At 40.7% G+C, this 24,640-nt stretch overlaps 1 protein-coding gene across 2 annotated transcripts; it reads right to left on the bottom strand.

The window, feature by feature from the left end:
• Nucleotides 1-2,713: 2,713 nt before the first annotated feature.
• CCDC6 (coiled-coil domain containing 6) lies at nt 2,714-24,285 on the bottom strand. 2 transcript variants are annotated; one of them, XM_053450139.1, is made up of 9 exons: nt 23,923-24,285; nt 12,998-13,147; nt 12,071-12,199; nt 11,184-11,308; nt 7,288-7,448; nt 5,716-5,872; nt 4,986-5,086; nt 4,544-4,668; nt 2,714-4,227 (listed from the first exon to the last, which is right to left on the bottom strand). In XM_053450139.1, exons 1-9 carry the CDS (start codon nt 24,178-24,180, stop codon nt 4,045-4,047), a joined length of 1,389 nt encoding a protein of 462 aa, XP_053306114.1. In that variant the 5' UTR covers nt 24,181-24,285; the 3' UTR covers nt 2,714-4,044. The 2 variants fall into 2 exon arrangements, with proteins under 2 accessions (XP_053306114.1, XP_053306115.1); XM_053450140.1 differs by having other exon boundaries at nt 11,184-11,287; nt 23,923-24,284.
• Between the last annotated feature and the right edge of the window lie 355 nt (nt 24,286-24,640).

Below are 24,640 nucleotides of genomic sequence, written 5' to 3'. Positions count from 1 at the left end.
CCAGTGTGTTGAATGACTAAGGTAATTTGGCATACGTGTTACCCAATATTTATATCCCTGTAAAACAGGCATTCATGGTTAAACAATATCCTGGTTTTTTTTTTTCTGGGGAAAAAAAACATTTTACTGGAAAAGCTAATGAAATAAACTACTAAATAGATTCTAATATTTCTCCTGACTTTAGGAATACCCAATGTTTTTATGTTTATCTTGCAAGTTATAGGGCAAATAAGTACAAGTAGCATATTGCTATTTTAAAACGTTTTTTTTTCCAAATCTGGTCATCCTGCGACCCATGTCCTATTTGGGGCATCTTTGAAGTTGGCCAATTCAATTTGCCCCCATTCAAAGCATATATTTTTGAAAACTAGATGCTCCAGGGTATTCCAAATAGTGGTATTTCTACACTTTCCATTTGGGAAGATACAGCATCAATTTTAGCAACTGCTCATAAAAATAAACATTTTAATTGTTCATACGTTTTATCTTTATACACTTTCCTGAAACTGTATGGATCCTCTTATGGTGTCATAATAGCACAGGGGGTTTTTATTTTAAAATTTTATTACATTATTTTTAACTTTTATTTTTTCTTTTACTGATGCCATAGTGATTAGTAAGATGGACTTCCATTGACCTGCATGGTTGGCTGCAGTACCTGCAGGGGAAGGGAATGGGGAATCTTACTTGCAACATGCCTCTAACTATGGTGTTTCTGATCCCTCAGGAGAGATCACAAAGGGTCTCTGAGTATTGTTGTGTTGCTGAATGCCTCACAATTTAAGCATCATTTCTTACAGTACATACATACATGGGTATGACAAAAGTAGAACCGACAGACTGAGACAAACTGATATCAACATTAGGTAAATGAGACCCTGCTCGTAAGAATACAATCTAGAGGTTAACGTCTTTTCACATAAACGTTTTAATTTGGCTAGTGGTGCCCAGACATTTGCACATTTTACTGTTCTGTACAAATACCCTGTTGCGTCAGACGCATAGCTCAATATATATTTATATACTGGTATACAGTACAGCAATCTTTCTAGTCTACATTCAAGATTTTTGCACATTCATGTGCTTCTTAGCCACCTGGCTCTCAAATAGTTAACTGACAAAATAGGTTGTGGCAAAGGGATACTACTGATTAGTACTTTGAAATGAATATGAAAATTATAAAGTTATCATAAATAATTCAAGCAAGGTTTCATGCATAAATGAATGCACCCATTCATTCCCACCCATAGATATTGCTTGCCAGACATTATTTAAATACATTTTTTTAACCATTAATATGTTTACACCGCTAGACAGCCAAGTACTTAGGTGCAGTATATACTCTGCACTGTCCTGACCTGACCTTAATACCGGGCATGTTCATACAATACTTCCCGTACATGTATAGTACTACAGTTTTAAATATTCACAGATAATTTCACAAAGTGTGGCATTTCAGCTTTACAATACCCATTTTTAGTTTAGTATTTTATATTATAAACCAGTGTAAAAGTCTTGTGTTGTAGTTTTGTTTTGTTTTTGTTTTTTTTGGAACCCAAACCCCCCCCCCAAAAAAAAGCAGGAAGCAAGGAAAAGAAAAAATCCAGGGCATCAAGGGGGCGTGGGCCGTTTATTTTATTGATAAAGGTCGCCTAGGAAATACTTGTACTCTCACCCATACTTCCCCATCTGTTTTATTCCCCACAACCAATCGGAAATAAAAAATATATGTGACGAATTCTTAAATCCACATATTAAAGTAAAATTAGACTCAATATGTGAATGAACTACTTCAACATGCTAAATTTCTTCTGCAAGAGTGGCCAAGATGAGCCAGCTACAGCTTAAATACTTAATGAAGGGATTGCCCTTCATCATCTATAAAAAGTTCTACTCGTAAACTAGTTTTATGCCTAATAATTGCTAAGTCCAGTTACTTTAGGACTCTTTCCCCACTTTTCAGAAACTTGTCCGACGTGAGGAAGCTCCCTTATATGTAAATACTAGACAATAAAAACTGCTGTACCACGGACACAGTGGGTGGGATGATAATTCTTACATATCAAAAATCTCTTTGTAAACATCCGGGGTATAAACTGTTTTACTTGAGGATACCAAGTAACCCTGAGTGAGAATTTTCACCTCGACTGCCTTTTCAGCTGTTGCTGACATTCAACTGTCCCGGACTAAGTAGGACAATATATATTCCAACCTTTTGTTTATGCTCATTGAAAAAAAAAAAACTTACCGGAATTTGCCTTTGTTTCAAAATTAAATGAAAATCACCTTGAGGGCAAATGGACATGGTATCCATGTTACTGTATATGGCGCTGCTGGCCACGGGCTCTGTATAATTGGGTGACCTGATATTTGCAACAATGCACGGTATGTACTTACAATAAAAAGGTTTTTGCCATTAATATAGCTTTTAAAAGATGCGCCGTTACTGAGCTCCTGTGTTACTCAGTTACCCAAGTCTGTCTTATTATAGAGATATGTACTAAGTGAACTGTTCAGATGTTCTACACCCATTACAAAATTCAAAAACCATGAACATACATTCATAGTTTTTTCATAGCATTTTAATACAAATTCCCCCTTACATCATCGGCACTGGAGACTGCTGTGGAGACTTAACAGAAGTTCATACAGATTTAAGCAAGAATATTTCAGCTCAAAGGTCAAGGACGAACAAAGAAAAACACATATGCTGTTCCACTGCAAAGTGAAACCAAACAATTTATTTGTGCTAAATTAAAAAAAAAAAAAGTTTCCAGAAAATTATTCTTCAAACATTGTACCGGTTTATATAGGCTGCTAAATAAGCATTAATTAGTGCCAAGCTGTGCTACTTTATCTGTATTCTGTCCTTTCTCTGTTTCGTAATTAAAAAAACAAACAAAAAAAACATTGCTAAAATTTATTTTTCCAATAATGGTGTGTTGTCTACTCCAGATTAAGATTTTAAAATACTGTTTTTTTCCTCAGAAAACATTTAAAAAAAAAATGGGTAAATGCCAAGTCTAAGTTTATTTCGTGAAACTCAGAACCTCCTTTAACTGTGAAAATAATAAAAAAAGAGCACTAAATACTGAAACAGATTCAGAAATGGATTTGTGGACAGCTTACTGGTAAGATTACGTAAAACTGATACAATTAATTTTAAATTCCATTTACAATACATTCCACATAGTTAAACAAAATTTCCCACATTTCACTACCATGTCTTTAAAGAATGAGAGGTTGATTTCATGAAATTGCATCAATTATGCTTTGTGTGCAACAGACACAGAATGTGTGCTCGATTTATGCTTAGCTATAAAATTGAATTGAAATACAGGCACTGAATATCTTCACCCCACCTCCGTAAAGCCAGAAACATTATCACTAGTAGCACATGATTCTTACATTAAACACTGTGCTTTAAAGGCTTTGCAATGAAACATGCTGTTCTGTCTTAAGTAACCAGCCTGCTCTAAGCAACATTGGCTTCAGACTACTGGGTTCTAACACATTTTTCCAGTGCCAATGAACTAATCATTTTTTTTTTCTTCTTTTCTTAATATTTGATATTTCTCATATGTAGTGACGGACAGTATGCTTGGGATACCATCTAAAATAAAGCTCAATGCATCATGCTTTGTTTAATTTAAAGCAAACTAAAAAAAAATAAACATTAAAAAGAATGGTATCCCTTTTATTATACAAACCCAAAGTCTTGAAAGGAAGCATTCGAGCAGCAAGATATAACCTTTAATAACTCTGTCCTGCTCAAAATCAAGTAGCAAATGTTTCAGCCAGACTATGAACGTACATGTAGTTTAAATCAACATGGACGGGGAACTGTGTGTGGTAGTTAATGTTGAAGACCCACAACACTGGCTGTATTTTTAGACAAACATTTACAACACAATTAAACAGTGAAGCCAATATAACCTCAGTGCAAATAAAGTCAAATCCAAATATGACAGATAAGCCTTTGGCTTGAAGTAAACTGATCCCTGTTATGAGTCCAACTCAAAATGCAGATGCTGCAGACATGCACTAGGGCTGAGGGTGCACGGAATTGTGGGAAGCAATGGACTGAGATGGGACCGTTGGTTGTGCTGGAGGAGGTGGAGGTGGTGGCGGAGGAGGCGGCTGCACTGGAGTTTGAGTGTTTGGAGATGGAGGTGGTGTAGGACGCTTGAACTTGTCAGGACTGTTGCTTCTCCTTGGAGAAGGTCTCTATAAAACCAAATAAGAAAATAATTAAGCGGAGAGAACAAGAAGACAGACATATAGAAAAACTGAAATTGGAACACGTAATTAAAATATGTGAAACCAATCAGCATTTAGGTTTGGCAACTTAGCTGATTTTTGCTTGTTTTAAAGACAAACATATTGTACATATATGGCCCTACATAAACACATGCCATAGTCTATATAGTCATACATATAGCTATACGATAATGGACTTTAAAGCTTTGCATGCTAGAGGTTGTTATACTGGGAAATCCGTTTGCAAAGGACTTTGCGAAGTGGAGCTGTACTTAACACTTACTGTAATACCGTGGGAAGATCCCATGTGTTGCACGTGTAAACCTGGAGAATTGAAGTAGGACATTCCAGCTCTCGTCAGGGACGTAGGTGGCGTGAACCCGACGGTATGACTTGCGTATGACAAACCTAAAAATACAGCAAGCAAGGCTATCACATGCAGCTGCGCTAGTTTGTTATTTGTACGCACATTTCTATAAATATCATTTTTAAGGATGTTAAAACCATCTACAGCTTTGTCAGATATAACTCTTAACTAGAGGTCTAGCGAGCATCACCCGGATTATTCAGAAATATAAAAGCCACATACAGTATATTTGATTTAAAGGACACAATGGTTAAAATGTTTATATTATCCAATGCATTTACTTCATAAACGTACAGAGATGTATTAATGTGTACATTGCCTGGAGCTACTACTAATCTATAGAAGAAAGAAAAGTTACCAGGTGAAATAGGCCGGCTAGAGCTTGGCGATGGAGTATAGGGAATCGGGCTGGATACGGTGCGCGGCCTTAGTCCTTGTGCAGACATTTCATTAAAATACCTAAAAGGAAATATACATAACGACATAAAAAAGAAGAAGGTCAACACAATAAATGAAGACATTATTCCAGGCACTGAAGAACATGATTAAAAAGATGCATCTAGATTGTATGAAACTGACAATGCTGCGTGTTGCTTTCAAGTTAAATGTTATTTCTGAGCATTACAAAACTACATACCCAGGGATATAAAACTAAATTTCACTAAACTATCCATAAATACTGAATGCTATAGATAGACTAGGTGCACATTCACTAATCACTATTCTGAGCAGGTATGGAGAGGTTACAGCAAAATTACTTCTGCCAAATATGCATTTTTGGTTTTGTTTAAGTTGAATTTTTTTTTTAAAAAAAGGTAATTATTTTGACTTTTTATCTATTTGACACATGATTTAAACTGTATTATAGAGATGTGGGAAAAACTTTAGTGCACGTATGCCCATGGTGGTCTCAAGACTATAACAAGATAGAGCCAGGGACCAAACAAGGTTTGTGATGTTACAAGGAAGTAAAAAATGTCTCCACGGTGTAGGATGGAAGACTAAATAAATATTTAATTTCAAGACTCCTAACGTGAACAAATGGGTGCATGTAAAATCTGAACAGTAACAAGCAAAAAACACGAAACCTCTCATCATCCATTTCCAAGCTGGACTCGCTTTCTGAAAGTTGTCTACACAGAGCTTCTCTTCTCTCCATTTCACGCTGCAGCTTTCTCTGTAGCCGCAAGTTCTCTTCCCTCATGTGGCGTTCCTCTTCCAAATACTGAGCCATTTTCTCTGTGTCTGAAACGATAACGATAAACTATGGTAATAAGAATATCTGCGTTCACATTGATGGGATGAACTAAGGTTTTGTTGCCTTCTTTTTAATAACACATTTTTTATTTTCCTCAACAAAACATGACAGCTGTGTCACCAAACAATTTCTATTTGCATCAAATTTTATGTATATTTCTATATTACGTTGGCGAGACTAATCAAAATAGGACAGGAGTTTAGAAGTTATTCCGGTTAATGGGGGGGGGGAAGAAAAGGACAGGAGTCACGTGGGTACAATTTGTGGGCCACAGATTGCCTGTAAATCTGTAAATCCTAGAAGCGCCAATATAAAAGCCTATGTACAGGGACAACATAGTCACAAGCTTTTTTTTTTTTTTTGAAGCATCCTACAATTCACTTTGCTTGGTCTCCAAAGTAAATTAAAACTTCAAGTCTCGTTTCCTTCATTCGTCTGACCTCCTCGATGGAAAGTGGGAAACATACATAAAAAAAGCAGCAAATTGGAGTTGTGCTGCAGCCGTTGATTATTTTAACTTAATTGGTTCGTATTAGAGTTCTTACAACGTATTTTAATATGCATGGTTTGTAGAAGTGCGTAAGGCGTTAGCCTGTCCCCTTTAACCCGTCACAAAGGGAGTACACGTTAGCACCGGCAAGATGGTCTACTGCCATTAAAGTTGAACTGCGTTCCACAGGAGAGCTACAAGGCATGTGTAGCCGGTGGAGAAGGGAAATAATCACCAATAACCAAGTAGGCACACAGAGAAAGTGCTCCTTTAAAACGTTCATACGTCCCATCTAGGGTATAGGCTTATCTATACACCACTAAGTTAAAAGGGAACAAAACTCATTTGGTTAAAAAAATATTCTACTAAGCAATTTAATTAAAAAATGCAGTGTTTGGCAAACATCCGAGTGCTTTGTGTTAATGAAAATCCTGTAGCACAGACCTTGTGATAAAAAGCTAAAAGGAAGGGAAGTGAGGATTTCAGAACTTGATAAGAACGCAGCGCGATAACCTTTGTTATCTCATGGAAATACCAAGAAAACAGAGCACAAGGCCATGCACAACATGTCCACAGCTGCCATACACTGATCTAGTGAGAAAAGCACAGCGGTTACATAGGTCGGTGTTATTACTCTGTTATAGCTGGATTCATAAACATAACATGGAAATAAAACTTTTTCTGCGAACAAATAAAAAAAAAATGACCCAGTGTCTGGTTACAGCCAGTGTAAAAGGGCGTAGAAAACAAGTGAAAACAAGGAAAAACACAACCAAAGTAAACTTAAGTTCTGAAAGCGCTCTAGTTTTTGAGTGCGAGTAACTATGACACGTGTGGTTTCATGTATGGGTGTTCAGGGAGAGAGATCATCTAGTCTAGAATGTAAAAACGTTAACGGAATCTGATGCTTACGCTGCAATTGAGCCGCCCGTAATTGTTTTTTTAGTCTTTCTACTTCATTCTTCAGGAATCGTATGTGTCTCATCATGTTTTCTGGAGAATCGATTTCCATCGAGATGTCTCGTGGTGAGGGAGGAGCTGAAACAGGTTGGTCCAATTTTTCCTGTAGAATTCTAAAATAAAAACAAAAACTTTATAAGCATCTCCCTCTCTGTAATCCTACAATTATCCTCAGCAATATACAATGAGAAGTCCAAAATAGCAGTTATGTCAAATAAGCCACTGGCCTAGGCTTCCGGCACCCGCAAAGTCACTCGCCACTTACGCCTCAAGGCACTCTATTCAGATATTAGTTGCAAGAGTTGGAACCTTATCAATACAGCTCAGTCCCTTAACTAGAGGGTATCTTTTGCATCTAAAGTTGGGAAAGCTATAAATGTATTTGTATTGATGGTCCTCTTGAGGTTTAGAATCCCAACTACAGTTAAATTAGGAGGAATTGGATATTTAGGTAAATGTATAATAGAATAACTCCAGCGCTCTGTGTAACAAAACTGCCCATTTACTATATTTAGTAAGGTAGGAATCCGAACAGCTTTAATATGCAAAAAACAGCTACAGAAATCGGATATGACTCGAGTTATATAGGACCGTGTGTTTAGGAACAATGTAGAGATCACATAACGAACAAGCAGTACATTCAGATTCTGTCATTTCTTACGAATCTCCAAAAACGAAGGACCAATGAAACAAACTAAAAATGAAGCAACAAGCTTAGAATTTTTTGCATGGATTTTACGACACTGAAATGGTTAAGATTAAAAGAAATCCTTGCTTTATAATCTCTCTAGACAGACACAGCTACAAACAACCTGAATCTGCAAAACGGCGAAGCTTCTGGGCAAACTCTACTCCGATTGGAGGAACAGTGGAGAGGGTGTGACTGGAGGCTCCGCCCTTTATGTTCACTGGCAGGCAAAAATAATGAAGACAGATTTGCTGAGAAATAGAAGCGTTTCTGCAAATCTAGTCTGTTGACTTTTACAAAAGGGCGGAGCGGGTGTGTTCGGACGCCATGTCCAGTCGCTGACGGAGCAGCAGACAAAGACACAAGGAGAGAAACGTTCAGAGAGCATGAGAGAATGAATGAACGAGGGCGAGTGACAATGAATTTCGTCTTCAAATGTAAAATGTCCTCCAATTCTCGTCTGAACCGAAAGGGCCAGAAATTCGTTGTCCAAAAACTAAACTAAAGATAAGACCGAATTATTTTTGGTCCATTTGTACAATAACTAGGAGAAAGCTACCCTATTGCATTTTTTAATTTCACACAAACAAGATGTCAATGGAAGACTATACCTGTATAGAGATGCAACATAACTCCATCCTCAGATAAGTTGCTAAGACAACAGAGCCTGGCGATGCTCACCCAAGGGTTCTCAGGGAGCTCAGTAAAGTAACTAGAAAGCTTCTGTTCTTCATATTCAGGTAGCAGTTGTATTGGTTGTAGGTAAATAGTTTGAAGGATAATTCGGGGTTCAATACTAACTAATAATGTAGCAAACGAAAGCTAATATACAATCATTCAAACATTGGGTTAAATTGAAATATAGATTTGCATAGGGCCATAGGTATAATCTACTTAGATTTGATCAATAGGTTTGCCACACTGTCTAAAGGTAGGCTGATCCCCAGGTTAGGTTGGAATCAGTAGCAAGATCCGAAAATATTAAAGCTCTACGTAAAACATTACTTAGCCCTCATTTAATATATGCAGTTCAGTTTTGGGTATATATACATATATATTACACAGACGGTATTTGCTCTGAAAAATACCTCTCGTCTTATAATAGCACCTCAGGTAGAGGTCTGACTACAAGACTAAGATCCAGATCCCCGCAGCGCTGCAGGGGACACGGATCCTCCTCTCTGGCAGCCGGTGAATGTCTGCACAATGCACGCAGACAATCTCTGCTGCTACCCGACACTTCTGCCGGGCTTCTATGAAGGAGCACCAGCGTGACATGACCTTCCGGGGCTCAGTCATGGAAGTCTCGGGTAGCAGCGGAGGATGTCCACCAGCTGCCCAGGGAGTCTGGAGCACAGGGGACAAGTCTAGGGATGTATCAGTAAGCAAGTATGGGGGGGATACATATGCTAGGGCATATCTGGGGACAGAGTGGTAAATAGGAGGGTATAAGGCATATCAGTGAGGCAGAGTGGCAAAAAGGGGTATAAGGCATATCTTGAGGACAAATGGCATTTCTGGGGGGGGGGCAAAGCAGCAAGCCGTGGGGCAGATTGGCAGATAAAAGGAAATAAAAACAAAAAATGCATTTTTCTCAATCATACTTTTTATGAAACATGAAAAAATAGTTTACACGTGAATTAATATTTACTAAACTTTTTTCTTATAGGCTAGTCTTATATTCAGGCTTTCCTAAATATTAACAAAAAAAATTGGGGGGGGGTCATCTTATAATTAAGCAAATACAGTATATATGCACATACATACATACATACACACGGGCGGATCTTGTCAATGACCTCTAGGCAGCTGAGACCATAGTCACCAAGAAAACAATTGGGTAACGCACTACGCCATGAAGGATTGAAATCCTGCAGAGCCCGCAAGGTCCCCCTGCTCAAGAAAAACACATGTACAGCCCGTCTGAAGTTTGCCAATGAACATCTGAATGATTCAGAGAACTGGGTGAAAGTGTTGTCAGATGAGACCAAAATCGAGCTGTTTGGCATCAACAACTTGCCGTGTTTGGAGTAGGAGGAATGCTGCCTATGACCCGAAGAACACCGTCCCCACCGTCAAACATGGAGGTGTAAACATTATGCTTTGTGGTTATTTTTCTGCTAAGGGGACAGGACAACTTCATCACATCAAAGGGACGATGGCCAGGGCATTGAAAATGAGACGTGGATGGGTATTGCAGCATGACAATGGCCCAAAACACACGGTCAAGGCAACAAAAGGAGTGGCTCAAGAAGAAGCACACTAAGGTCCTGGAGTAGCCTAGCCTGTCTCCAGATCTTAATCCCACAGAAAATCTGTGGAAGGAGCTGAAGGTTTGATTTGCCAAATGTCAGCCTCAAAACTTTAATGACTTGGAGACGTTCTGCAAAGAGGGGTCGGACAAAATCCCCCCTGAGATGTGTGCAAACCTGGTAGCCAACTACAAGAAACATCTGACATCCACCAAGTCATTTTTTGCAAAGGGGTCAAATACTAATTTCATGCAAATCAATTTATAACTTATTTGAAATGCGTTATTCCGTCTCTCACTATTCAAATAAACCTAACAATAAAATTATAGACTGATCGTGTCTTAGTCAGTGGGCAAACATACAAATGTATTGTGTCCTAATTACAGATGCCAACATTTCAAGTATGATGATTTTGATCAGGGCTGCACAAAAATGCACATGTAGTTGCCAGCCACAAAATGCAGCTACTACTAACGTGGAATCTCATGTGACCCGGCACAGCACCAAAAGGAAAAGCCAGCTCTGTACGAAGATTGTTTGTGTCCAGCAGGTGATGCCCTAGGTGCCAGGAGGTAAACCCTATTATTGTTATACTTTATTTATAAAGCGCCGACAGATTCCGCAGCACTGTACAAGGTAAAAATGTTTACAGATAACGACAAGTACAAAATGACAAGCAATTGACATACAGACACAAGAGGAATGGAGGACCCTGTTCCCGCAGGAACTTAAACCCTACAAATGCTGCCTGGGGTTAGCAGAACCCTAACTTACACAATTAAGAGGGCCACACACATTTATATCTGGCATTCATACAAGGATTGCCCTAATATATTTAAGAGACATGATTGTGTTGCTACCTAATGACACTTTACAAACCCCTGATATAAGACAACTGGTCCACAAACCTTTTCTCAGCTTCGAGTTTATCCATCCTCTTCCAGAGACGATTTACCAACGCTTCTTGTTCTTGTTCTAAGGTGTTTTCAAGGTCAATTTTTTCGCGTCTTAGCTGAGTGCATAAAAATATTTCCTTTAGAAAACAAACAGACAGGGCTGTCTAACTCAGTCTGAGGGGCACTGGCTTGAAGGTAGCTCAGTAACCTAGAAGAAGACCTTACAAATGCATAAATTATCCATTGGCTTTTGAAACGGAATTTGGACAACCCTAATCTAGCACAGAAAGCCTCTCATAAGAGAATCATTAGATCCCCCACCGCTCCATAAGGGAAGCAGCAAAAGTGAATACTAGTGGGGTACCAGCTTCTTACATGCTCCAGTAACACAAAGACTTTGTCTCCACCTAGTGGATATAAAGTGAAATACAAAGAAAATCAGCAAACTTTTGTTGTTACAATAAACCCTGTAACATGTCTTAATCATATTAAAATATTACCCTCCTTTAATGTGAAACTAAACTGTAAAACATGCTTCTTTGTATGTGTATAATGTTGAGAGAACATACAGCTTTACAGGGTAGCCCATTACAAAAGATATTTATGTATCTCCAGCACATAAGATTTATCACTGAATCCTGGCCTGAAACGTGATCAAGAATGCAGTCTAGACAAGGGGAGGCTGCTCTGTGGACGCCTTTCCAAGAAAACAAATACAAATAGAGGATTAAATGAAGAACAATTTAACACATTGTAATTGGCAGGCCAGACATGAGGGAAGGGATGTGTGAACAGACCGGTTACTGGTAGCTGCCTATGCCGCTCCAATTAAATGCATCAGTCTAAAGAGCATATGTCAGTGACTAATGGAAGCTTGCACCAAAAAAAGAACTTCTTACCTGTTCTAGGGTCAGCTGCTTGGAGATGGTGTCATTTTCCAGTTTCTTTATTTTCTTCATTAATTTATTAACCTGAAACTCTTGTTCCTGTTCCAAATGTTGTTCAAGCTCAGCCTTTTCATGCTGTAACTAAACACACAGACATATACATAAAGCGAGGTACGAGGCAAATTTACATTTAAATTCCAACTATACATTTGCTAGCAAAACAGCTTTTCCCAACGTATCAATGAACATTTGCCCTCTATAGTTAATTAGCAAAACAATATTCTGTGCAGCTTTTTAATGTGCAGACACTACACAAGGTACCAAACCATCAGATGCACTGAAATGAGATGAATACAATTTTTTTCCTTATACCTATATAAACAAAAGAAGCAAGGCATATTTATTTGACAAAAGACACCTAAAAATGTAAATATTTAAAAGGGTTGTAAAAAGTATGTAAAAGTGTTATATTCAAGCCGCGTATGCAATTATGAGGTGGTTCTAAAAATTACTGCAAGAAATGGGTGTCCAAAATTGAAAATCAAGTTTTAAGCTTTAAAATCCAAAACTGAAAATAAAACATTGCAAGCGTTATTCCTCGGGGTAAAACATTAAACTGCATATTAGAGGAACAGATCACATCGCATCTCGCCTACTTTACCAAGGTGATAATTAAGGAGATACATGAAGTAACACGTTGCCTGGGTTTGTATAATTGCGTGTGACGCGGAGATGTTTTGAATAATGGAAAGAGTTTGGGGTTTGTGAGCTAGCGCTGAATCTACTTTGGCCTTTGCACATGGACGATACGCCCCGTGCGATCAACGGGCCACAAATCTGTATTCTCCACACACTTCGCATCATCTACAATTATTCGTTTTAGGAGACACTTCCAAGGCAAAGCAGATGCAGCACTTCTTACAGAAAGCAGATCGTTACCTGCATGAGTTTCCGCGACAGTTCATTCGTGAGGAACTCTTCTTCTTTCTCATAGTTGACAGCAAGGGTTTCTTTCTCTTTCTGCAAAGCCTGGATCTTCTTAAATAGAGTATTACTTATAAACTCTTCTTCTTGTTCAGCCCTTGCTTGCTGCAAGACAAATGCATCGGTTAAGGACTTTTTCAAACGAAAGCGGTTAGGTGCTTGCAGGGAATAATCGACGATTGCAGGGAGTACTCCCAGACAAGATCACACATTGCTACAGAGGAACCTATAAAAAAACACATACATAACCTGTAACCTTTAATATATTATGGAATTCCCGTGTTTATTTAGTTTAAATATTTTAGCTGGACAAAACTGCAAGGCTATACAAACAGCAGTAAACACAACTACTATGTTTATTGTATATGCTTCTCAGAAGCCCATCGCTCTTCTCCAAGTCTGAATAGCAGCTTCCTCCTGGCCGCATTGAGCAATAGCGGGATTCATAAACAGCGAGGCATCAGGAAGACACATGATTCTAACTACACACACCAGCAAAGTGCTATCATCTAGAGTATGTTTGGACACTGATTCATGTTATATATAGATACGTTTTCCCTCCATTATAACATGTGTATGTTTGTTTATAATATATCACAACAAAAATGTTTCAAACTTGTGCTGCTGAGGTACTCCACAGTTATTCACTAATTTAAGAAGAATGCTTTTTTTTATGCAGAAATTATGAGCAAGTAAGACAAACAAATCTGGCAGCCATAAAGTACACAAGATCATTTTCAGAAGCAGACCTAAACATCTAGGTGCAAACTTCTGAAGTTTGCTAATACCGGAATTTGCTATTGCAAAAATGTTGCTTTTTCAACTCCAGGTATTTTTAATGCATCTGACATTTCCAACTCATTCAGTTAGAGGAAAATGGGTTAGACACATATTGTGTAAATCTTAACAATAATATCAAACTCCAACCTGTAGAAAACAGGTTAAAATGTGACCTACTTGGCATTAGATGGAGCAGGTTAGAAAAAAATCCAGCTGTGTAGAGAACTACATTCAAGTTTTGCACATTGGAACCAAGAGGAAATCATAACAAGCCTGGAATTGTATAAAATTGCACTATGCAAATGTTTTCCAGGGCGTTTACCAAAAAAGAATAGATGGGTTTTCCCAACACTAGTATAAATCACTATTAAGAAGCCAAAAACAGGGTCATACACCGATCAGCCATAACATTATGACTACCTGCGTATTGTGTAGACCCCTGTTTGGCCACCAAAACAGCCCTGACCTGGACTCCACTAGACCTCTGAAGATTTTCTGGTACCAAGACGTTAGCAGCAGATCCTTTACATCTTGTAAATTGCAAGGTGGGGCCTCCATGGATGCATCCTGGTGCCATGTGTTCTCCAAGTAAGCGACGCACCCGGCCATCCACGTGATGTAAACGAAGACGTGACTCATCAGACCAGGCCACCTTCTTCCATGGGCCAGTTCTTAAGATTTGACCACATGGGCCAGCCTTCACCCTCCAACATGCATCAATGAGCCTTTGCTACCCATGACCCTGTCGCCAGTTCACCGCTTTTCCTTTCTTGGACCACTTTTGATAGGGACTGACCACTGCAGACCGAGTAACAGCCCACAACAGCTGCAGTTTTGGAGATGCTCTGACCCAGTCATCTAGCCATCGCAATTTGTCCCTTGTCAGCGTCGCTCAGATCCTTAGGGCTCGCCCAATTTACCTGCTTCTAATGCATCAACTTTGAGGAAGAAACATTAACTTGGTGCCTATTATATCCCCCCACTGACAGATGTCATGATACCAAGATTATCAGTGTTATTCACTTCACCTGTCAATGATCATAATTCTATGGCTGATCGGTATACATTACCAATGGAGCAAAAAGTAAAACTGGAGGAAGAAATCTACAACCCTCAATATAGTGTCTGCTCACATTAGGCTTTACAAGCAACAAAACAAAACATAACACCAATTCATTCAGATTGCGAATGACAAAATATACAGAAGTATGGCATATATAGAATACATACACACATATAGATATAGATAGTGCTGAAACAACGAATCGATAAAATCGATAATAATCGATAACGGAAATCGTTGTCGACGATTTCCGTTATCGATTAATCGAGTGATCGATTCGTTGTTGGAGCACTCGGCTCCTTTTACTTACCTCCGCGAGCGTTCCCCGCTTCTGCTACACGCTCTGCAGTCTCCGCCTTCTAGCTACGTGACGGATGTGACGCGTTCCGGAGGTAAGTATTCTTCATGTCTATGTGCACAGATCGCACAGAGCCACTCGCACAGAGCGGTTCGCTCTGTGCGAGTGGCTCCATTCGCACAGAGCGGTTCGCTCTGTGCGAGTGGCTCCATTCGCACAGAGCGGTTCGCTCTGTGCGAGTGGCTCCATTCGCACAGAGCGGTTCGCTCTGTGCGAGTGGCTCCATTCGCACAGAGCGGTTCGCTCTGTGCGAGTGGCTCCATTCGCACAGAGCGGTTCGCGGGGGTGGGGGTCCACGGTGGGGTGGGGGTGGGGTTTCAGGGGATGCAGGGTGTGAGTGTGGGTGCAGGGCAGAGTGGGGGTGGGGGTGCAGGGCAGAGTGGGGGTGGGGGGTGCAGGGCAGGAGACTGGGTGCAGGGCAGAGTGGGGGTGGGGATGCAGGGTGTGAGTGTGGGTGCAGGGCAGAGTGGGAGACTGGGTGCAGGGCAGAGTGGGGGTGGGGATGCAGGGCAGGGTGTGAGTGTGGGTGCAGGGCAGAGTGGGTGCAGGGCAGAGTGGGTGCAGGGCAGAGTGGGTGCAGGGCAGAGTGGGTGCAGGGCAGAGTGGGTGCAGGGCAGAGTGGGTGCAGGGCAGAGTGTGAGTGTGGGGGCAGGGCTGGGTGCAGGGCAGAGTTGGAGACTGGGTGCAGGGGCACAGTGCAAAGTGCTGGGTGCAAAGTGCCAGTGCTGGGTACAAAGTGCCAGGGCTGGCTGCAAAGTGCCAGGGCTGGCTGCAAAGTGCCAGGGCTGGGTGCAAAGTGCTGGTGCAAAGTGCTGAGTGCTGTGTACAAAGTGCTTGCTGGGTGCAAAGTGCCAGGGCTGGGGCAAAGTGCTGGGTGCAAAGTGCCAGGGCTGGGGCAAAGTGCTGGGTGCAAAGTGCCAGGGCTGGGGCAAAGTGCTGGATACAAAGTGCTGGGTGCAAAGTGCTGAGTGCTGGGTGCAAAGTGCTGAGTGCTGGGTGCAAAGTGCCAGGGCTGGGTGCAAAGTGCTGGGTGCAAAGTGCTGGGTGCAAAGTGCCAGGGCTGGGGCAAAGTTTCTTGAACAGTAATAGTCCACCTGTTTTCAGAATGTTTGGGGTTATTTTGTTTCATAAATATTGTGTTTGGGTTCTTGTACTTTGAAAATATTGTTTTTTATTACATCATAACAAAATAAGAATGTTAATGTAAATTTTAAGTTGTTTTTTAACATCCAGTTCATTAAATTATTTTAAATAAACGAAAAATTTGCATATTGTTTTTTTTATCCGATTAATCGATTAATCGAAAAAATAATCGGCCAACTAATCGATTATTAAAATAATCGTTAGTTGCAGCCCTAGATATAGAGTTCAAGGATGTGCTCTAATTACGACATATGAATAATGATTTAAAAATGGTCCTTCCTACTTTGAAGCACACAATAAAACTAAATGCAAAAGAAAACAAATATAGAAATAAAACAGTTTTTATCATTATTTCCTGTACTGGAAACCAGCAAGCAACGCTTTGAGAACTTGGCACTGGCAGAGTTATAGTGATGAGAGAAGCAAAGAAAAGGAGGCTTGAGACCTTTTTATTTATGATAAAAGAAAATGGACAAACTGTTTAGTTTCACGCCGCTCATTCGTTTTAATCATGAATTACTAAGGACCATGGCTATTTTTGCAAAGACCAAAGGATGCTCTGCAGCCCCAATCGCAAACCAAAAATCTCTGGGAAACAAAAAAAGATGAAGATAGTTATAATTTAAGTCAACTGAACCCATACATTTCTGAAGATGCCTTGTTCTTAAGATAAAGCTTTTAGGTCAGGGGTTGACAAATTTGGTTTGGATCCAGCCAAAAAGTGTAAGAGCCACTTTTTCTCCCCCAATGCTTGAATCATGTTTAACCCCTTGATATTTCTGATATTTCTCCCCCTGTTGTTTCTCAGTACGCACTCTTAATACACCGTTCACTGACCTGGATATAGGCTGTGCATTTTCCTTTAAAGACTTCAAGTGTGGGGGGGCAGCCTACAATCAGGGTTTAGCGCAGGAATGCGGAATTCGTATCGCCTGATGCCCGGGACTTGTTGTGCCAAACATCTAACAGCCAAACCTAGTAATACCAACACTAACGGGATAAGACGTTATGAGTTGGTAAGGACGTCTCACACCTGATGCCCGGCCCAATTAATGTCCGCTACAGTTATTAGGTCATTTAAATCACTAAATTTCTCTGGTGTTTCTTGGCTGATTGGCTCCTTATCAGCACTTACTGCAGAAAGGATTTGTTCTGTATCATGGACGTTGTTTTTCATAACAGAACTGCTACCACCGAGATCTATTGGGATCAATTATTTAACTCAATGAGTTCAGATAATGGAGACATGAATCACCACCTTCTGGGAATTCTCTAGTATGTTCTATGAGTAAACAAAATGTGATGAGCATTTCCATGATGGATCCATCAGTCCTTCGCAGCTGTGATAACCGCATGCAGACGGCAAGCATTTATATGCTGCGACTCTCAATAAATGATGTATATTAACTATAATATACTATATATAACCGTTGGGTGCAAATTTACGGAATAATTTGACAACAGCCTGAAATCGGAAGCTACACTTAATGAAGGTCATACAGGTCTGGTGTAAATCTGAAGAGCTTTATTATTGCCTGCAGTAAACCATATCAGTTTCTTTACGCTCTTCCTTTAGAGAATGTAGTCAGTTTATCCCATACAATAATGTATGCAATAGTGCATATGTCATACATAGAGCCAGCTAATCCATGCTCAGGTGCTAATCTGCGCAACATACACAGTGTATGTCTTATTATAACAGCATAAATTAAGGGACGCTTTCTTGCACATTTTAATTTTGTTGAATAACAGACAGGGATCTCACGTTTGCCAGACTTGATAATCACAAATAAGTTCTATTAAAAGCAGGCCTAGACAAGTCCCCAGAGCCAGGTAGCTTTGGCTTGTAAAATGTTCTCGTGCTCTCTATGGACGCGTCTCATCCTGGCTCCTTCCAAATGTATCGGTCTGGCTTTTAAAATCTACATATAATACCCAGTATAATACGCAGACGTTGGAGGAACGCGGCACAAACATCATATGATTTTGTACTCATAATAACACACCCTCGCTCTGAGCCCTATATTAGGGAAAGCTTGAATTACGAGCACCTGCTTCGACCGGACTGAACAGTCTCCCAAATCCCGGCTCACGTGCCAACAATGCCCTGCTTAGTGAAAAACAAGCTTCTGCAACGTTTAAAGATTAACCAATTGGGAATGATTAGTACCTGCGACAGCACAAACTTAAGAACAGAGTACAAGACAAACCACCTGCCCGTAAAAACGTTCGGCCCGTACCCGGATATCCCCGTAACCCTTGGAACTGAGAAAATCTGCTAGGGGGGGGCCTTTATTTCCGAAAGAAGCTACAGAAGTGACAAGCGAAAAAAAACAAGAACTTACATATTAGTAGGGACAGCAGAAGAGAGGGACTTGAGATAATTACGAGGACTTAAAGGTAAGCAGACAAGCAATAAAGCGTCTGAACGGGCAAGCAGGGTGCTGGGCTGTACGGGGAAGGGCATTAGTAGTAGCGGGTAGTCAGAGGTGGATATCTGGTCAGATCTCCTCCAGTATTGTGTAGAGTTCTGGAGAGCCGTCTCCAGAAGGATGTTGACACATTGGAGAGAGTCCAGGAGCTACAAATGATTTACAGGATAAAAAAATATGAAGAAAGACTAAGGAAGCTCAGCATGTATAAGTTTGGAGGAAAGGAGAGAGAGGTGAGATGTGATAGAAACATTTAAATATTTCAAGGGATTTAACAAAATATAAAAGTTTATTTCTAAGGAGAAGAAGCAAGAGGTCAGAATATTAAAGTAGAGGATCAGATGTAAAGTACAGGAGTTCTACTTTTCTGAGAAGGTGCTAGAGAAGTGGAACAGTCTCCCAACAGGAGTGGTAGAGTTTAACAGTTATATGGGGCAAGTATATCTTTAACCTAACATGAGACCAAGGACTGATTAAGAATGAGCCCTTACATCAGGATAGATGGGTCAAACGGTTCTTATCTGCTATCAAATTCTGTGTTCCTATCTACCTTCCTGTCCTCATAATCAGCACAATTATTCCCTTTTGGGTTCACCAAAGGACATGAAACTATGTGATATGCTACTCCGGGGGGAAAGTAGCCCTTTAGTTTTAAGCCAAACGTCCAAAACATCATCACAGATTGAAAACCAATATTTCATTGAATAATGCTGGAGGCTGTGTTGGTAACATCATGAGGCTCATGTCTCGTTCAGACCCCCGAGATCAGACACTTTCAAACCCCTGGTGATAAACCGAGCACCAACAATGTAGGGTTTTAAAGGGAAATGAGAGCCTTCAAGCACTAGAGGGTTCGATTTGTTTTAAAAATATTAAGCCATTGGAAAGGTTACGAGACAGACGGCCTAGCAAAAGCATCATAAACCACAACGCAACAGAAGAAGAACGCACTAACCACACGTTCACATCGCAAGCAACAAACCACAGAAAGAACAACACTTACGAAGGAGCGACAGCCCAGCCATATAAAGGCCCGGAGAACATTTTGCCGCTACAGCACAATTTGCTAATAAATAAATATTTTTTTAAAAAAGGCACCGTCACCCTGATGCATTAACGTTTCCGAATCAAATCCAATGCCAAACATTTGCAGCAATGCAGAGACGGGAGCGACTTGTTTTCTAAAGAGCACATGCATCAATACGGAAGCAGTAATTAGCGTTTTACTTACATGGGTGCTGAATTAGGTGCCAAAACACTCTTAGTTCTAGCTCCTCTGCCCTTTATGTATCTGATGCCGCCATGACCAGGAAAAAACTTCTACATGAACCTGCTAACCCTCCGCTTCAATTGCCAATGCTAGCAATTCTAGAAAATTAGCCGGTTTCTGGGTGTCATTTGTGTTAAACGCTCACATTCATTAAATATTTCTACAAAAGCCAGACCCGTACAGTACTGCTGAACTTCGAACGATTCCCGGCACCGATAACAGGATAAAGTGGAAAACAAACGGCACAAACCGTGCGATCTCATCGAGCATTTATAGAGGGCCACGGCTTTATTTGTGTTTTTTTTCCAAATATCGCTTACTTTCTGATTAAGTTTCCATTTTTCCTGCAAACCCGACTGATGTTGTGTGGGATAAATCTACGTACGCGGTAAACGGGATAGCCGCATTCGGTCCGAACAAGTCTCAGTTACCATGTAGACAAGTCCCTATGTAACTGGGGTATCAGCAAAATAACTACCCCCCCCCGGACCCTTCTGCCCATCCAGAAACATCCGTGCCGAGTCATGACAGTTAAACACACAACACTGCTTTTTTGTTTTCGCTAAACCGATAGAAACAACCAAGGTCACAGCACAAAAGTTAACGTTCCGGTGTTTTCCCGAAAGTGATCCTTAGGAACTGACAGAGGAAATGCCACGGAAAGAGATTTTTCTTCGGGAATTAAACATAGTGCCGTGATGATACATAAAGGGTTTTATATCAACAACCTGCAGAGATGAGATCTAGATATTTAGGTGATATCTCCCCACACACGCAGCACATTCAGCATATTCTCTGGGACACTCTTAATAGACTCCATTCCTCTAGACTTTCAGAAGTCAGAGGGTAGCGTGATCTGATTAAGACCGAGACATTCTATTGTTTACCACAAAGATGTTTAATGACATTCTGGTACAATCAGTCAACATTGGTTGTTATGGTAATTAACGTGAACATATGCTCCTAACATACAAGGGATATTTAAATGCTAACATTGCTTCAACCAATGGGACCATCGAGTCCAGACTCTGATTGTAATCCGCTTGGCTAATTTAAAAGGAAAGTGTGCCTGATAACCTCTCCGTACACGTAACATTCTTCTCGGGATACCACGCGGAAAAACTGGATACAAACTAGCAGGTCTTAGCTTGTCAAGGGAACAATTCTTTGATTCCAGGAGAATCTGCATCAGTTTAACGCAAGTAATGAAAGACCTGCTTCCCACCACAACATTTTCATAACAGACAGCAAGGCTTTCCAGAGGAACAACAAACATAGGAGACAACAGAATGCCTTCTAATACGTTTTATTTCCACCATCGCTTTGGTCTTTATTGATGCCTCCATTTTTACTTCTTCACCCAGCAGCAGTTTAGAAGACCTTCTGCAACAACGACGCGTTAGGTTACTTCTCAATTCATACGACAACCAGCGGGGACTATATATCCGGGTCAAAAAGCATCCATACGACACCTGATCGGCCATTTTAAAAGGACAGCTCACAGAAGAATACATGTTAACCCCTTAAGGACCAAAGTATTTTTGCAGGACAACAGCGTTCTATGTAATTTACCAAGTCTCTGTTCCCATACAAATTGCGCATCATTTTTTTTTTTAACATACATAAAACATACATAAAACACACATATATACACACACATACTTTTTTTTGCTTTTTAAACATTTTTTTACACCTAGAGAGCAGTGCACAATGTACTGAGATCCACTTTTGGGGCATTTTATGACCCCAGGGATCTCTATTAGCACATGGGAACTGCTGTGATGTCACTGGTGACATAACCTATTAGGGTTCCCCTGCACAGCAGAGGGACCTCTCTGATCTCTGTGTGCAATAGACATGTAGGCACACTGACTGACCCCGTGAGTCGCTGACACATAACAGGGATCCCCCCCCAGTGACATCACCAATGGCATTTCCCAGAAGGAAATACCTGAACTTCTGTTGCAAAATGGCCATGATGTAGGGGATACGTCCTTGGCCCATTAAGACCAGATTTTTGTGACATACCCTTGGTTGCCACCTCTGTGGCCTGACAATTCTTGAAATAAATGTGAACACTTTCCAAGCTTGGCTCCCACCATGAAAATTTAAAGGGACCACGGCGCTATCATACAAATTTAAGTACATATGATGGACGTGCTGCCCCTCTGCAGAATCCGCCATATGCATTGGCCTCTTTCGTTGCCCCCAGGCTTACACCTAAGCATCATACTCACTGACTGTGTTGGCTTATCAAGGGTTCCAACAAAGTAAACGCTTCAACTGATTTCAAGGAGAGTGTATTTCCTACTGCCGATAAGTGGCATCTAAAGGACTGCAGCTCTGCAGTTTCTCCTAAAGATAAGCCATTTTATATATTTTAAGACTGAAAATACATATTAATGTACTTACAAAGAGAGAAAAATGCATCCTTTTTTTTTTTTATTTTTTTTTGAGATTAATAACACTTTATTATATATAATCACATTTTTTTCTATTTCATCAACCTTAAAGCAGGTTGGAGAGGGGGCTACCTCTGGACTCACAAAGAGTCATTCTCCAGCCCGCAGGATAGGGCTGCTATTAATTGATTTACATTTTTTTATTTTAAAATCTCCCGTGCCGTGTCAGCTGTATGAATGGCGGGCTCTGCACTGTCCTGGCTAAGCATGCTGAGAATTGCAGTAGCCGGGAGCTCCGTCTTCTCTCATCCTTCTTTTAAGAGTCTGCATGAAGCACAAGGGTGAAGGTATAGTTGCCGATTCTCAACAGCAGTTATGCTGCGTAAAAGAGTATCAGCATATGCAATATATATATATATATATATATATATATATATATAGCCATGTTATACACATTCAGGGCCGATCAGCTGTCCCTGGGTAAACATCATTAGTTGTGGAGCACGTTGGGTTTTTGTTGCCTTAACTGCATCTCCTTGTCTCCATGCTCAGTGTTTGCGGTTTATGAGCTTACAGCTCTCTCTTTTGTGATGGAGATACGAACCAAACCATTAGCAGCCAAGCATGTTTTCTTTCTGTATTATAAACGCAGGTAACAGCAATAGCAATTTGGAACCGCACGCCCGAGAAAGTACACAAACGTACACCACTGTCCAAAAGTTTGGGGTCACTTAGAAATTAGCATATTTTTGAAAGAAAAGCAAATTGCATCCATTAAAACATCAAATGGGTCAGAAATACTACTAAATACTAAAAGGACTATTGTAGCTGGAAACAGTTGATTTTAATAGAATATCTTTACAGGCATACAAAAGCCCTTTATCGGCAGCCATCACTGTCTTGTGCCAATGGCAGGTTGTGCTCGCTAACCTAAGTTTAAGTTTAAAAGGCTAATTGATCATTTGAAAGCCCTTTTATAATTATATAAAAAATGTCCTTTTCCATGAAAACAGCTAAGAAACCCCAAGCGTTTGGACGGTGGCGTATATTATAATACCTGATGTATACAGCACCATCATAAATTATCACATAATATAATCCCTTCCTTAAAATTAAGATCTACGGTAGAAATTCCTAACATATTGACTTCAAATATTACACACGATAAGAATGAAACGTGGGTAAAAAGGAGCGCCTGATGGGAAATGCTTTAACCCCTGAATGAACAGACTGATCAGGGTTAAGTAGCCAGGGACGGGCCAGTCTGGCTTGTCAGTTGCTGTTGGAAGCGCAACACCTATTTCACTCAGCCATGATGGGAGCTAATGTCTGAAAGGAGATGGAGAAGCAGGCCTGACAAGGGGTGCCCATCATGTGACACTATCATGCTCCCTCCCCCCTCGTGCCAGCTCTGTCACGGGCCTTTACTCACTATGGTGACGCTGGCTTTGCGCAGATCCCGGTTCTCCTCCTGCAATGCTTTGCACTTCAGCTTGTAGGTTTCCAGCTCGATCTTAAGCACTTTGTTCTCCTGCTGCAACGAGGCCAGGCGGTTAGTCAGCTCCTCCAGGCGGAACGGAGAGATGACGATGCCCGACTTGCCAGAAGCAGACGCCGAAGACGAAGTCTGCATTGCCGCCGAGTTGTTCCCTCCACCATCCGTGTCGCTCTCGCTGGCGCTATCCGCCATGGCCGCGGCTTTAATGGAGGGGCGATACACAGCAGACGGCGGCGGTTACTAGAAGCACTCGCCCACTGAGAGGGTACGGGCTGGACTGCGCACACTCTCACAGGAACCAACGAGGACAAGTAGGAGAGAGGGGCGCCTCAGGCACCAACTGGTTCTCCTAGTCATAGCGACGCCTGGAGCCTTCTGGAGGAATAGCACTTTCCTTGACCAGAGCTATTAGATACCACCTAGATACCACCTAGATACCACCTAGATACCACCTAGATACCACAATTTGAGTTATCCACAAAATGGCATTTTCTAAAGATTAAGCAAAACATTTTTGTTTTTTTTGTCCATGTGCACAAGTCTAGTGAGATGGCATAGCTACCCAATTAAAGGGCTAGTGGTAAAATTATAGAAGAAAATGCCCCAAACACCTTGCAAGGACAACATAAACTCATGGAATGCTGTTCTAGAA

This window comes from Spea bombifrons, chromosome 11 (assembly GCF_027358695.1).
Source record: "Spea bombifrons isolate aSpeBom1 chromosome 11, aSpeBom1.2.pri, whole genome shotgun sequence".
Lineage (NCBI taxonomy): Eukaryota > Metazoa > Chordata > Amphibia > Anura > Pelobatidae > Spea > Spea bombifrons.
The sequence above is the reverse complement of the archived record's forward strand: the minus strand, read 5'-3'. Positions and strand labels throughout refer to the sequence as shown.